At 39.4% G+C, this 17,409-nt stretch overlaps 1 protein-coding gene across 1 annotated transcript; it reads left to right on the top strand.

The window, feature by feature from the left end:
• The first annotated feature begins 3,140 nt into the window (after positions 1-3,140).
• LOC145866996 (uncharacterized) lies at positions 3,141-17,133 on the top strand. Its single transcript, XM_082971048.1, has 3 exons — positions 3,141-3,176; positions 3,317-3,332; positions 16,261-17,133. The coding sequence occupies exons 1-3, from the start codon at positions 3,141-3,143 to the stop codon at positions 17,001-17,003; spliced, it is 795 nt and encodes a 264-aa protein (XP_082827174.1). The 3' UTR covers positions 17,004-17,133.
• The last annotated feature ends 276 nt before the right edge of the window (positions 17,134-17,409 follow it).

Raw genomic sequence — 17,409 nt, 5'->3', positions numbered from 1 at the left:
ACCCTCTATTCTGTTGCATAAAACAACCATTTGATTCAATAAAAGTATTATAACATAATCTTGCAGTTTTGCTCAGTGTCCACTGAAAGTTGACTAGTAACAACAACTGGGACATAAAAGACACCCACCATGAGACCCACTAAATCTGCCCAAGAGGCAAACAAAAGAAAAACCCTTCTAGCATCTAGAACTCTCGTCTCCTTGGAACGAGCCCAAACAAAACTCATCTCCAATACGGAAAAACGTGCAGTCAAAATAAATGGCAACGGACTGGCTAAATGCAAAACACAAAACTTTTTGACTGCCCACCCTTGAGACAATCAGCAACCAAGTTGACCTTACCACAGACATGTCTGATTTCAAGAGGAAACTCCTGCAATATCCGTAGTAACTTTCCACCTCACTGCGGAGCTTCTCTCTCTTCTCAGGGTTCACTAGATAGGCATGTTGTTGGATCGGGGCCCAGTCCCCAATGTCATGCTCTAGTACATTTGGGTTGGCACATCTGAGAATGAACCTTGATATTCTAAAAGCAGGGTAAGAATGTCAATATAATTGTCAGTTGGTTACATAAATAATTATTACTAAATGTTCCATGAAATGTAAATATGAAATATTTGGTTGCATAGTCTTATTTTCGAAGTCTTTTCAATGACATGTTGCTAGATGGGATAGCCCCAATGTCAAAACACAGTTTTAAAGTGTCCAAATCAATAACCAATATGCAGAAACAGTTTGTGATAAATTGAAAACCTAAACATAAAATGTGCTATATACACAAACATCTGCCACAATTATCATATTACTTGTATTTTTTAAAACAAGCTCCTTATAAACTGCACAAGCACCAAAACAGCTGTTGTTTTGATAAGTAGCAATAAATCACTGATATCAATTAGGGGGGAAATCAGGTTGTACGTGCTGTTGAAACTAACACAACTAAAAAAAAACACATGGAAATGGGAGATATATTTTACCTCACTGGTTAGAGGACAACCTGCAGAAGACAGTCAGCTACATTTTGGAGTGATGCATTTAAATGTAGGGGTCGCTAAACAAAGGAACACAACACTTATTCATCGATATCATGCTAAAATCATTTGTGTGACAGGAGGGAGATGAAGTTGCAAGTCCTGTTAAAACGAACAGCTCAAAAACCACACAGAATCTGGGAATAATGTGTACATCCCTGGTTAGAGGACAACTTGTAGAAAGCTGCTAGATACATTTTGAAGTGTTGCATTTTGATTCAAGTGGGTCGCCAACGTGGTAAGTGTAACACAGCTCTTTTTTTGTTAGTCACTTTTTGTTAAATCTCATAAATAGTAACTCTTCCATTTCAGAGCCTGGATTTTCCCCCTGAGGCTAATATCCATATCATGCTGAAATCAATAGAACAGGGGACAAACGTTTAGGGTTCTACATTGTGACATCATTAAAATACTCCTACTACAATGTTAAAACATTCTACATTGTGACATTATATCATTGATATCATGAAACAACTCCATGTATTTTCTGATGTTTGATCAGAGATCTTTAATCAGATTATCTCTGGTCACAGCTATAAGATTTCTCTCCTGTGTGTATTCTCTGGTGTTTAGTCAGATGGCTAGATGAAACAAAACTCTTCCCACATTGATCACAGTTATAAGGTTTCTCTCCTGAGTGTATTCTCTGGTGCACTGTCAGCGCTCCAGATTGACCAAAACTCTTCCCACATTGATCACAGCTATAAGGTTTCTCTCCTGTGTGTGTTCTCTGGTGTGATACCAGATGGCTAGACGTACCAAAACTCTTCCCACATTGATCACAGTTATAAGGTTTCTCTCCTGTGTGTATTCTCTGGTGTACAGTCAGAGAGCTAGATATAGTAAAACTCTTCCCACATTGATCACAGCTGTAAGATTTCTCTCCTGTGTGTGTTCTCTGATGCATTTTAATGCCTGATGAGGTGAATCTCTTCCCACACTCAGAGCAGCGGTGAGTTCTCTTCCCTGTGCATCTCTGCAGGTGTTTCCTGAGGTGTTCTGATCTGGAGAGACTCTTCTTTGCCTTGTCAGCATCATGAGGTTGTTGAGGCTCCCCAGAGGATCCACGATAGTTAAGTATCTCTCCTGTGTGAACAACAAAGTCAGACAGATGATATAAAGGCCCACAACAGCGGTAATCCACTGTAAAAGGTGATGCCAACAGCGTAGCCATGATGTTGGACAACAATTGACGTCTGTAATGAATGTTAAAATTATTTGACATTTGTCTTAAAATGAGCAAGAATAGTCATATTTTGTCTTGTTTTCACATTAGTAGTAACATCGATGATTGTAGGCTAGAAATAAGTTATTCATGTTGTTGAAACTCTTAGGCAGTGTGCCAGACGACTTTTGGTCTCCAATATAGGCCCCTTTCTGTGTTTGCTAAAATTGCTGCATGAGGGCGATGCGCACACAACATGCAATTTGGTTGTAGAAACTCCTCCCTGCTAATGAGGAAACCACTAGTTATGGATGTAGTATATCTGGTAATGAGGAAACCACTAGTTATGGATGTAGTATATCTGGTAATGAGGAAACCACTAGTTATGGATGTAGTATATCTGGTAATGAGGAAACCACTAGTTATGGATGTAGTATATCTGGTAATGAGGAAACCACTAGTTATGGATGTAGTATATCTGGTAATGAGGTAACCACTAGTTATGGATGTAGTATATCTGGTAATGAGGAAACCACTAGTTATGGATGTAGTATATCTGGTAATGAGGAAACCACTAGTTATGGATGTAGTATATCTGGTAATGAGGAAACCACTAGTTATGGATGTAGTATATCTGGTAATGAGGAAACCACTAGTTATGGATGTAGTATATCTGGTAATGAGGAAACCACTAGTTATGGATGTAGTATATCTGCCTGGAGCAAAAATGATGAGAAAAGATTTTCGTTTTTCACAATGTATTCTGAATGTGAATGGGGGAAAACTCAGGGGAGTAACCTCCATTTCCAGGTTGCTTATGAGTTCATTTCACACTACTTTGGATTATAATTGTAAGGCTCGTTTGAATCTCCTGCTTAATATGTTTGCGTTATTGTCGCAAATCAACCGCTTTGTACTTAAAAAAACACTTCAACCAGAAAAAAATGCTCTTTGGCTTTTCCATCAAGGTGACAGTGAGGGTTTGTACACTGTTTGTTTGCAAAATTTGCCCATAACATCACCTAACAACAAATATAGGAAAATAGCTCTGTGTTGTACAATAGCCTATCCATCAAGGAACAGTTCTCTACACATGAGCTAAGTATCTCTGTGTATCAAGTATCTCTATGACCAAAGTAAGAATGTTGGATCCAATGTGGAGCACGGCATAACTTTCTTTACCAGAGTAATGAAAGAAGAAGCACTTTGGTTGTTGTTGCATGTCGTGATGTTTGTCATGTGACTGTCATTCAGAAAATGATTTCCTGGATCAGCTGATGATAGTTGAACATGTCACTAACTAAACAGCTACAGTATTAATTATTATGTGTAATTATTGAAGAACCGCATTAATGACAGTATCCATTTGGGTGTCAATAAAGTTACGATATATATATATATATTGACCTTTATTTAACCAGGTAGGCCAGTTGAGAACAAGTTCTCATTTACAACTGTGACCTGGTGAAGATAAAGCAAAGCAGTGGGACACAAACAACAATTACACGTTGGATAAACAAACGTACAGTCAATAACACAATAGAAAAGTCTATATATAGTGTGTGCAAATGGAGTACGGAGGTAAGGCAATAAATAGGCCATAGTAGCGAAGTAATTACAATTTAACACTGGAGTGATAGATGTTCAAGTAGAAATACTGGTGTGCAAAAGAGCAAAAAAACGTAAATAAAAACATGGGGATGAGGTAGGCAGTTGGATGGGCTATTTACAGATGGGCTGTGTACAGCTGCAGCGATCGGTAAACTGCTCAGATAGCTGATGCTTGAAGTTAGTGAGGGAGATATATGTCTCCAACTTCAACGATTTTTGCAATTCGTTGCAGTCATTGGCAGCAGAGAACTGGAAGGAAAGGTGGCCAATGTAGGTGTTGGCTTTGGGGATGACCAGTGAGATATACCTCCTGGAGCGCGTGCTATGGGTGGGTGTTGCTATGGTGACCTGTGAGCTGAGTGAAGGTGGCCTAGCAAAGACTTATAGATGACCTGGAGCCACTGGGTTTGGCGACGAATATGTATACCAGGTCGATTAGAAAGGCCTGCTCGCAGAAGTGTTCTAGGGAGCATTTGACAGTGATGAGGGGTGGCCGTTTGACCGCAAACCCATAACGGATGCAGGCGATGAGGCAGTAATCGCTGAGATCCTGATTGAAAACAGCAGAGGTGTATTTGGAGGGCAAGTTGGTCAGGATAATATCTATGAGGGTGCCCATGTTTACAGATTTAGGGGTTGTACCTGGTGGGTTCCTTGATCATTTGTGTGAGATTGAGGGCATCTAGCTTGAATTGTAGGACGGCCGGGGTGTTAACCTCACTAGGGAAGGGGGCACTGTTTTCACCTCCGGATGAAAAGCGTGCCAAAGTAAACTTGGTAGATTTGGATAGAAAACACTCTAAAGTTTCCAAAACGGTTAAAATAATGTCTGTGAGTATAACAGAACTGATATGACAGGCGAAAACCTGAGAAAAATCCATCCAGGAAGTGGGATTTGTTGTTGTTGTAGTTTTCCATTGACTGCCTATACAGATTCCATTGACTTAGGTCTCAAATTGCACTTCCTATGGCTTCCACTAGATGTCAACAGTCTTTAGAAATAGTTTCAGGCTTGCATCCTGAAAAATGAGAGTGTAAGACCACTCTGAATGAGTGGACCATTCAGTATCTCAGAGATTTTTCATGCGCGAGACCGAGAGCGCACCTTTCTTGTTTACCTTTTATATTGACGACGTTATTGTCCGGTTGAAATGTTATATATTATTTAGGCTAAAAACAACCTGAAGATTGATTATAAACATCGTTTGACATGTTTCTACGAACTTTACTGATACTTTTCGGATTTTTCGTCTGGCTGTTGTGATTGCCTTTGAGCCTGTGGATTACTGAACAAAACGCATGAACAAAACTGAGGTTTTTGGATATAAAGAGAGACTTTATCGAACAAAACAAACATTTATTGAGTAAATGGGAGTCTTGTGAGTTGCAACGATATGAAGATCATCAAAAGTAAGTGATTCATTTTATCGCTATTTCTGACTTGTGTAACTCCTCTACTTGGCTGGTAACTGTTTGTAATGATTTGTCTGCTGGGCGCTGTTCTCAGATAATCGCATGGTATGCTTTCACGGTAAAGCCTTTATGAAATCTGACACCGTGGTTTGATTAACAAGAAGTTAATCTTTAAACCGATGTATAACACTTGTATGTTTTATGAATTCATATGAGTATTTCTGTTTTTGAATTTGGTGCTCTGCAATTTCACTGGATGTTGGCCATGTGGGACGGTAGCGTCCCACACCCCCTAGAGAGGTTAACCTCTTATGGCTAGGGGGCAGTATTTTCACGGCTGGATAAAAAACGTACCCGATTTAATCTGATTATTAGTCCTGCCCAGAAACTAGAATATGCATATAATTATTAGCTTTGGATAGAAAACACTCCAAAGTTTCTAAAACTGTTTGAATGGTGTCTGTGAGTATAACAGAACTCATTTGGCAGGCCAAAACGTGAGAAGATTCTGTACAGGAAGTACCCTGTCTGACCATTTCTTGCCCTTCTTTGTCATCTCTATTCATTACAGAGGATCTCTGCTGTTACGTGACACTTCCTACGGCTCCAATGGGCTCTCAGAGCCCGGGAAAAACCTGAATGACGTAATTCAAAGCCCTGGCTGAAACACAGGAGCGCTTTTGCTAAGTGGTCTATCAGAGGACAAAGGGCTTATGCTCGAGCACTGGCCGCCCCCGCCTTTCTGTTTTTCCCTCCGTTTACAGACACGCAGATTCCCGGTCGGAATATTATCGCTTTTCTACGAGATAAATTGCATAAAAATTGATTTTAAACAGCGGTTGACATGCTTCGAAGTACGGTAATGGAATATTTCAAAAAAATGTCACGTTATGCGCCATGCGTGCGACCGTGATTTACCATTGGGAAAGTGTCTAGAACGCACGAACAAAACAGAGGATATTTGGATATAACGATGGATTATTTGGGACCAAACCTACATTTGTTATTGAAGTAGAAGTCCTGGGAGTGGATTCTGACGAAGAACAGGAAAGTTAAGACCATTTTTCTTATAGTAAATCTGATTTTGGTGAAGGCTAAACTTGCCGGGTGTCTAAATAGCTAGCCCGTGATGGCTGGGCTATGTACTTAGAATATTGCAAAATGTGCTTCATCCGAAAAGCTATTTTAAAATCGGACATATCGAATGCATAGAGGAGTTCTGTATCTATAATTCTTAAAGTAATTGTTATGCTTTTTGTGAACGTTTATCGTGAGTAATTTATTAAATTGTTAGTAAATTCCCCGGAAGTTTGCCCCCCGTATGCTAGTTCTGAACGTCACATGCTAATGTAAAAAGCTGTTTTTTGATATAAATATGAACTTGATTGAACAAAACATGCATGTATTGTATAACATAATGTCCTAGGTGTGTCATCTGATGAAGATCATCAAAGGTTAGTGCTGCATTTAGCTGTCTTTTGGGTTTTTGTGACATTATATGCTAGCTTGAAAAATGGGTAGTCTGATTATTTCTGGCTGGGTAGTCTGCTGACATAATCTAATGTTTTGCTTTCGCTGTAAAGCCTTTTTGAAATCGGACAGTGTGGTTAGATTAACGAGAGTCTTGTCTTTAAATAGCTGTAAAATAGTCATATGTTTGAGAAATTGAAGTAATAGCATTTCAAACGTTTTGAAAACCCCCTAGAGAGGTTAAGCATATCCCAGTTTAGGTCACCTAACAGAAAAAACTCTGAAGATAGATGGGAGCCAATCAATTCACATATGGTGTCCAGGGCAGCTGGGAGCTGAGGGGGGTCTGTAACAGGCGGCAACAGTGAGAGACTTATTTCTGGAGAGATTCATTTTTTTAATTAAAAGCTTGAACTGTTTGGGCTTAGACCTGGAAAGTATGATAGAACATTGCAGGCCATCTCTGCAGTAGATTGCAACTCCTCTCATTTTGATGGAAAATGTTGTAGTTGGGGATGGAAATTTCAGAATTTTTGGTGACCTTCCAAAGCCAGGATTCAGACACGGCAAGGACATCAAGGTTGGTGGAGTGTGCTAAAGCAGTGAGTAAAACAAACTTAGGGAGGAGGCTTCTGATGTTAACATGCATGAAACCAAGGCTTTTACGGTTACAGAAGTAAACAAATGAGAGCGCTTGGGGACACACAGGGCCTGGGATAACGTCTACATCACCAGAGGAGTAGGATGAGGGTACGGCTAAAGACTTTCAGAACTGGTCGGCTCCCTCCAGTCAGGTTATAGTGATGACTGGCTCCCTCCAGTCAGGTTATAGTGATGACTGGCTCCCTCCCTCTAGTCAGGTTATAGTGATGACTGGCTCCCTCCAGTCAGGTTATAGTGATGACTGGCTCCCTCCAGTCAGGTTATAGTGATGACTGGCTCCCTCCCTCTAGTCAGGTTATAGTGATGACTGGCTCCCTCCAGTCAGGTCATGTTGATGACTGGCTCCCTCCCTCTAGTCAGGTTATAGTGATGACTGGCTCCCTCCCTCTAGTCAGGTTATAGTGATGACTGGCTCCCTCCCTCTAGTCAGGTTATAGTGATGACTGGCTCCCTCCCTCTAGTCAGGTTATAGTGATGACTGGCTCCCTCCCTCCAGTCAGGTTATAGTGATGACTGGCTCCCTCCCTCCAGTCAGGTTATAGTGATGACTGGCTCCCTCCCTCCAGTCAGGTTATAGTGATGACTGGCTCCCTCCAGTCAGGTTATAGTGATGACTGGCTCCCTCCAGTCAGGTTATAGTGATGACTGGCTCCCTCCAGTCAGGTTATAGTGATGACTGGCTCCCTCCAGTCAGGTCATGTTGACGACTGGCTCCCTCCAGTCAGGTCATGTTGACGACTGGCTCCCTCCAGTCAGGTTATAGTGATGACTGGCTCCCTCCCTCTAGTCAGGTTATAGTGATGACTGGCTCCCTCCCTCTAGTCAGGTTATAGTGATGACTGGCTCCCTCTAGTCAGGTTATAGTGATGACTGGCTCCCTCCAGTCATTTGTGTGTTTTAATTATTTAATGAAATAGCATGCTTAAAGCATCAGACAAGTTCAGTACATATAGTTGATTTTATTAAAACACATGGGGTGATTTGTAGAAAGAACAGATGACTCTTGGTTGACCAAGATGTATTTTAGTTGGGGACAGCACTAGAACATGATTTTGGGGCTCCCGAGTGGCGCAGCGGACACTGCATCTCAGTGCTTGAGGCTTCACTACAGACACCCTGGTTCAAATCCAGGCTGTATCACAACCGGCCGTGATTGGGAGTCCCATAGGGCGGCGCACAATTTGCCCAGCGTTGTCCGGGGTAGGAAGTCATTGTAAATAAGAATTTGTTCTTAACTGACTTGTCTAGTTAAATAAAGGTTACATTTAAATACATTTAAAAAATAGAGTTTCATGACAAACCATTTTTTACAAATCCGGCAAGGCACCAATTTTGAGAAGGGTTTAAAACAAAGGTTTCAAACCAATTCATGAATGTTATTGAATCTAGGTATGTCTTGCCTTTAATGTAATGGCATGAAAAACAATTGGCTGAATATTATACAATGACTTATCAACAGCTCTAATAATTTGCCTCCACAGGAAATCTACACTGGCAGTTATAGAATATACTATATATCCTAGAAACCTGGTTAAACTATCATTATGACATCATGGATGAATTCTAGAATATACTATATAGCCTAGAAACCTGGTTAAACTATCATTATGACATCATGGATGAATTCTAGAATATACTATATAGCCTAGAAACCTGGTTAAACTATCATTATGACATCAGGGATGAATTCTAGAATATACTATATATCCTAGAAACCTGGTTAAACTATCATTATGACATCCTGGATGAATAAATTTGAGTGGTTACACTCCTCCTTCCCCCATCCCTCAGCTGTTTACCAAACCAAGCCTCTGGGCAGCCATTTTGTTACTGTTGAAAAAACCCACACAACCCAGCAATCTGCCGTTCATACAAGAACAAAACTGTAATTCCACCACTGTTTTGGTTATAAGATGATTATGGGGTTGGAGAAATGTAACTACTTTCAAATTCATAGACAGACCTATGGATGCAAGGACTGACCATCCATGATATCAACATTATAGTTTTAACTATGTTGAGGCTATACAGTGTTGGTTTACATTTCTAAACATTGGAGTAAAAAAAAGCTTATTTGGGGTTCTGATGGGGTACAACAGTTGAACTAAGCTCATGAGGCATGTGTTATATTCTTCAAGAATCAATGGTTATACATAAATAATTTTAAAAGTCTAAATATGGATGTAGCTGTTGAATATTTCCGCTTTAACACCACACATCAGTTCAACAACTGCAGAGTTTGTGCCTCTGTATTTAAGACAGTACTTACTAGTGTTAATCAGGGAACGGTTTCTCAAAACCATCTTATGGCTAAGTTCACCGTTAGAACCATTGGACGTCTTAAGATGCGTTTGGGAAACCGGGCCCAGATGTCCAGTTTCCTCCTCGATCGATGTAACAGTCATCTCCCCCTCTTCCTCTTTCACTCCATAAACTGCATCCTCCTCTTCTTTTACTGTAACATCCTCCTCCTCTTTCACTCTGAACGAGTCTTTTTCTTCTTTCACAGTAACGGCCTCACCCTCTACTTCTTGTTTTACTGTGATGTCCTCATCTTCTTTAGCAGGAGGAGAGTAGCTCAGTGACCGCATGGTTGGACAAGTTAGCTAGCTAGGCTAATGCTAACTTAACCAGCCCGCTAGCTGAATAATAACAACAACACCGTAAATATGAAATTAAAACGGATAACTAACTAGACGACAGAAGTGGGTTTAAAACACAGTGGCTAATATACACTAAAGCGTCTAATGAGCTTTATTGGTTCGGCTATTTTGTCTAGCAAGCTACCGAGGAGGCTTAATAACTGTTGCTGCTGTTGAAAGAAGAGTTCCGTCCACTACATTATACGTCACACCAACAGCATCGCCTTAAATTCCCAGACCGCCATCTGCTGACTGGAGTGGGTAACGCAGTTGAGTAAAACGTTTATTTTATTTTCTGACAAAAAGTTAAAGGGGAGGAAGCGTTCGTTTTTACTCACCCGTGTAACAACACAGTGTGCTTAAAGACTTACTAAGCTAGTTGTAGTCACGATCTGGTTACCTATAAGGACAAACAGTTATGTTTTTGCGTTGTTACATATTTCTTAAACTTATTTCCGGATATCTTCTAAACTACCCACAATGCACTATGTGCTACAGAGTTTGAGCTAGCTCGGTATCTAGCTCCAGCTTGTAAACGTCAGCCACACCTCATGCTTTCATATACTGTGTGGTTGTGTTATCTAGTGGGAACGCATTAGCACGGTAGACTCTGCTGCCTTGTTGTCAGTAGGGATGTTACTTTTGATACCGGAGCTACGAGGCCTGCGTCCAAATCGATAAGCAGTAAACTTCAAAGCAGTGTACCGATGCCTGTATCACTTTATCAGCAGCACGTCATCAATGACGTCTGAAGCTTCATTTCATCAAACAACCACCTGATTGGTTTGGTATTGGGCTTGTTCGACACTGCAGGCGACTGCAGACTGACTGATCTACAAATCCCCTGTTGCTGCTGTTGAAAGAAGCGTTCCGTCCACTACATTATACGTCACACTAACATCACCTTAAAGCCCCACATGATGTATTGTTACACCATGTAAGATCAGTATAGACCTAGTCTGTTCATTATATACATCTACATGATGTATAGTTACACCATGTAGGAGCAGTATAGACCTAGTCTGTTCATTATATACATCTACATGATGTATTGTTACACCATGTAGGAGCAGTATAGACCTAGTCTGTTCATTATATACATCTACATGATGTATTGTTACACCATGTAGGAGCAGTATAGACCTAGTCTGTTCATTATATACATCTACATGATGTATTGTTAGTCCATGTAGGAGCAGTATAGACCTAGTCTGTTCATTATATCCATCTACATGATGTATTGTTACACCATGTAGGAGCAGTATAGACCTAGTCTGTTCATTATATACATCTACATGATGTATTGTTACACCATGTAGGAGCAGTATAGACCTAGTCTGTTCATTATATACATCTACATGATGTATTGTTACACCATGTAGGAGCAGTATAGACCTAGTCTGTTCATTATGTATATCTACATGATGTATTGTTACACCATGTAGGAGCAGTATAGACCTAGTCTGTTCATTATATACATCTACATGATGTATAGTTACACCATGTAGGAGCAGTATAGACCTAGTCTGTTCATTATATACATCTACATGATGTTTTGTTACACCATTTAGGAGCAGTATAGACCTAGTCTGTTCATTATATACATCTACATGATGTATTGTTACACCATGTAGGAGCAGTATAGACCTAGTCTGTTCATTATATACATCTACATGATGTATTGTTACACCATGTAGGAGCAGTATAGACCTAGTCTGTTCATTATATACATCTACATGATGTATTGTTACACCATGTAGGAGCAGTATAGACCTAGTCTGTTCATTATATACATCCACATGATATATTGTTACACCATGTAGGAGCAGTATAGACCTAGTCTGTTCATTATATACATCTACATGATGTATTGTTACACCATGTAGGAGCAGTATAGACCTAGTCTGTTCATTATATACATCTACATGATGTATTGTTACATCATGTAGCAGCAGTATGGAGGTCAGTGGGGGACAAAATTGTTGACACCCTTGATAAAGATGAGATAAACGACTCTATTAAATAAATAATTAAAATACTGAGCTATATTGTATGTAAAAAATAAAGAAATTATATTATTTTATACTAATAGAATTGCTCAGAGAAAGAGATTTAGTTTAACATGTAATTCTCAAAAGGCTGGGGTCTGAATTATTGCCTCCCATGTTTTCAATACTCCAGCACCCTCCCCTTGGGAGGATAACGACACTGAAATGTTTAATGAGATTAGAGAACACATTGGGTGGGATCTTAGACCCTTCCTCCATACAGAATCTCTCCATGTCCTTGATTTATTTAGTCTGCGCTTGTGGACTGCCCTGTTCAATTCAAACCGCAGGTTTTCAATGGAGTTCAAGTCCGAAGACTGAGATGGCCATTAAAAATGTTGATTTTTGTGCCCAATTAACCATTTCTTTGTGGATGTTGATGTGTCTTGCTGGAAGATCCTCTTATGGCCAAGTTTCAGCCTCCTAGCAGAGAGGTAACCAGGTTTTGGGCTAAAATATCCTGGTTGTGGGTAAAGTTTATTTATTTATTTTATACAGTAATTTTAGCTCATCTTTATCAAGGGTATCAATAACTAGGTGCTTATTTTGATATCTAGTTATTTGACTGAATCAGAAATACAGATGTGGAGTAGAGGTTAAGTTTGTTTTAAATTCTCATAAAAAACTGAACTAATCAAACAACACTTGTTGCTCTTTGTACGTGTTGATATAATATTCATATTTAATGGAGAGGAAAAAAACGTTTCCCTAAACTGCTTTATAATATTATAATTCAATGAAGAATAAAAATAGTTTTCCCTCCTCAACTGCGTTTCCTCCCTCCAGACAGCAGATGGCGATATGTGTCTTTCAGGCGATGTTTCTAGTGTGACGTATAATCTAGTGGACGGAACTCTTCTTCAACAACTGCAGCCACCTCGGTAGCTCGCTAGCCGACAAAGTCGGCACAATCAAGTTCTTTAGACAATTTCGTGGTTTAATTGCCATTTTGCTTTAAACATACTTATGTGGAAACAACTAGCTACCCCATTAAATTTAATATTTACGTTGTAAGTCAACTAGCTGGCTGGTTAAATTAGCACTAGTCTAGTCGCTAATGCTAACTAGCTATTATCTCCGACCATGAGTTCACTAAGCTACTCTCCTGCTAAAGAAGAGGAGGTCTGCTGGACGGAGAAAGAAGCTCTCGTCAAAGAGGAGGAGGAAGAGGAGGCTGTTACAATACAAAAACAAGTAGAGGGTGAAGCTGTTACAGTGAAAGAAGAAGAGAAAGACGTTACAGTGAAAGAAGAGGAAGACGCCTTCAGAGTGAAAGAGGAGGAGGATGTTACTGTGAAAGAAGAGGAGGAAGATGCAGTTTTTGGAGTGGAGGATGAAGTGAAAGAAGATGAAGACGTTTTTGAAATTAAGGCTGAAGAGGGGTCAATTACTGTCAATGATGAAGAGAAGACTGGAGAACTGATTAACATTAGTAAATACAGTGAGTACTATCTAATAAAACAGGGCCATTGATCTGATTAACACCAGTAAATACAGTGAGTACTATCTAATAAAACAGGGACATTGATCTGATTAACACCAGTAAATACAGTGAGTACTATCTAATAAAACAGGGACATTGATCTGATTAACACCAGTAAATACAGTGAGTACTATCTAATAAAACAGGGACATTGATCTGGTTAACACCAGTAAATACAGTGAGTACTATCTAATAAAACAGGGACATTGATCTGATTAACACCAGTAAATACAGTGAGTACTATCTTATAAAACAGGGACATTGATCTGATTAACACCAGTAAATACAGTGAGTACTATCTTATAAAACAGGGACATTGATCTGATTAACACCAGTAAATACAGTGAGTACTATCTAATAAAACAGGGACATTGATCTGATTAACACCAGTAAATACAGTGAGTACTATCTAATAAAACAGGGACATTGATCTGGTTAACACCAGTAAATACAGTGAGTACTAACTTATAAAACAGGGACATTGATCTGATTAACACCAGTAAATACAATGAGTACTATCTTATAAAACAGGGACATTGATCTGATTAACACCAGTAAATACAGTGAGTACTATCTAATAAAACAGGGACATTGATCTGATTAACACCAGTAAATACAGTCAGTACTATCTAATAAAACAGGGACATTGATCTGATTAACACCAGTAAATACAGTGAGTACTATCTAATAAAACAGGGACACAAACCATTTTGAGAACTTGTTCTCAACTGGCCTACCTGGTTAAATAAAGGTAATATATATATAGTAACTTTATTGACAACACCCAAATGGATACTGTCATTAATGTGGTTCTTCAATAATTACACATAATTCATAATACTGTAGCTGTTTAGTTACAGTCACATGTTCAACTATCATCAGCTGATCCAGGAAATCATTTTCTGAATGACAGTCACATGACAAACATCAGGACATGCAACAACAACCAAAGTGCTTCTTCATTCATTACTCTGGTAAAGACAGTTATGCCGTGCTCCATGTTGGATCCAACATCCCTAACAAATTGATGTTTATAAAGTGTTATTGTCTGCTTGATTTCCAGTAGGGTCTCGTTAGTCTGTTTGGACACAGAGATACTTAGCTCATAATGTGTAGAGACCTGTTCCTTGATGGATAGGCTATTGTACAACACACAGAGATATTTTCCTATATTTGTTGTTAGGTGAAGTTATGGGTCCTACAGTAGGTCTATGTTATTGTTAGGTGAAGTTATGGGTCCTACAGTAGGTCTATGTTATTGTTATGGGTCCTAGAGGACACTATGTATGTCATGCAACAACAACCAAAGTGCTTCGTTCATTACATAGGTATGTTTGTTGTTAGGTGAAGTTATGGGCCAATTTGGCAAACACTGTACAAACCCTCATTGTCAGGCTGATGGAAAAGCCAAAGAGCATTTTACTGGTTGAAGTGTTTTTTACGTACAAAGTGGTTGATTTGCGATGACGACACAAACATTATATTAAGCAGGACATTCAAACGAGCCTTACAATTATAATCCAAAGTAGTGTGAAATGAACTCATAAGCAACCTGGTAATGGAGGTTGCTCACCATTTTTGCTCCAGGCAGATATACTACATCCATAACTAGTGGTTTCCTCATTACCAGATATACTACATCCATAACTAGTGGTTTCCTCATTACCAGATATACTACATCCATAACTAGTGGTTTCCTCATTACCAGATATACTATATCCATAACTAGTGGTTTCCTCATTACCAGATATACTACATCCATAACTAGTGGTTTCCTCATTACCAGATATACTACATCCATAACTAGTGGTTTCCTCATTACCAGATATACTACATCCATAACTAGTGGTTTCCTCATTACCAGATATACTACATCCATAACTAGTGGTTTCCTCATTACCAGATATACTATATCCATAACTAGTAGTTTCCTCATTACCAGATATACTACATCCATAACTAGTGGTTTCCTCATTACCAGATATACTACATCCATAACTAGTGGTTTCCTCATTACCAGATATACTACATCCATAACTAGTGGTTTCCTCATTACCAGATATACTACATCCATAACTAGTGGTTTCCTCATTACCAGATATACTACATCCATAACTAGTGGTTTCCTCATTACCAGATATACTACATCCATAACTAGTGGTTTCCTCATTACCAGATATACTACATCCATAACTAGTGGTTTCCTCATTACCAGATATACTACATCCATAACTAGTGGTTTCCTCATTACCAGATATACTACATCCATAACTAGTGGTTTCCTCATTACCAGATATACTACATCCATAACTAGTGGTTTCCTCATTAGCAGGGAGGAGTTTCTGCAATCAAATTGCCCTCGTGCCGCAATTTTAGCAAACACAGAAAAAGGCCTTTATTGGAGACCAAAAGTCGTCTGGCACACTGCTTAGAGTTTCAACAACATGAATAACTTATTTCTAGCCTACAATCATCGATGTTACTACTAATGTGAAAACAAGACAAAATATGACTATTCTTGCTCATTTTAAGACATTTGTCCAACAATTATAACATTCATTACAGACGTCAATTGTTGTCCAACATCATGGCTCCGCTGTTGGCATCACCTTTTACGGTGGATTACCGCTGTTGTGGGCCTTTAATCATCTGTCTGACTTTGTTGTTCACACAGGAGAGAGACGGGACTATCGTGGATCCTCTGGGGAGTCTCAACAACGTCATGATGCTGAAGAGGCAGAGAAGAGTCTCTCCACATTAGAACACCTCAATAAACACCTGCAGAGATCCACAGGGAAGAGAACTCACTGCTGCTCTGACTGTGGGAAGAGATTCACCTCATCAGGCATTAAAATTCATCAGAGAACACACACAGGAGAGAAACCTTATAGCTGTGATCAATGTGGGAAGAGTTTTAGTCAATCTGGCCATCTGATATCACACCAGAGAACACACACAGGAGAGAAACCTTGTAGCTGTGGTCAATGTGGGAAGAGTTTTGGTCGATCTGACTCTCTGACTCAACACCAGAGAACACACACAGGAGAGAAACCTTATAGGTGTGATCAATGTGGGAAGTGTTTTGGTCAATCTGGCCATCTGGTATCACACCAGAGAATACACACAGGAGAGAAATCTTATATCTGTGGTCAATGTGGGAAGAGTTTTGCTGCATCTCGCAGTCTGACTCTACACCAGAGAACACACACAGGAGAGAAATCTTATAGCTGTGATCAATGTGGGAAGAGTTTTAGTCAATCTGGCTCTCTGACTCTACACCAGAGAATACACACAGGAGAGAAATCTTATAGCTGTGATCAATGTGGGAAGAGTTTTAGTCAATCTGGCTCTCTGACTCTACACCAGAGAATACACACAGGAGAGAAACCTTATAGGTGTGATCAATGTGGGAAGAGTTTTGGTCAATCTGGACATCTGACTCAACACAAGAGAACACACACAGGAGAGAAACTTTAACTGTGGTCAATGTGACAAGAGATACTCTGATAAAAGACATCTGATCAAACATCAGAAAATACATGAAGGAGTTGTTTCATGATATCAATGATATGTCACAATGTAGAATGTTTTAACATTGTAGTAGGAGTATTTTAATGATGTCACAATGTAGAACCCTAAACGTTTGTCCCCTGTTCTATTGATTTCAACATGATATGGATATTAGCCTCAGGGGGAAAATCCAGGCTCTGAAATGGAAGAGTTACTATTTATGTGATTTAACAAAAAGTGACTAACAAAAAAAGAGTTGTGTTATACTTACCATGTTGGTGACCCACTGGAATCAAAATGCAACACTTCAAAATGTAGCTATCTGTTTTCTACAAATTGTCCTCTAACCAGGGATGTACACATTACTCCCATA

Source organism: Salmo salar, unplaced genomic scaffold (assembly GCF_965601325.2).
Source record: "Salmo salar unplaced genomic scaffold, fSalSal1 ptg000152l, whole genome shotgun sequence".
NCBI lineage: Eukaryota > Metazoa > Chordata > Actinopteri > Salmoniformes > Salmonidae > Salmo > Salmo salar.
The sequence above is the reverse complement of the archived record's forward strand: the minus strand, read 5'-3'. Positions and strand labels throughout refer to the sequence as shown.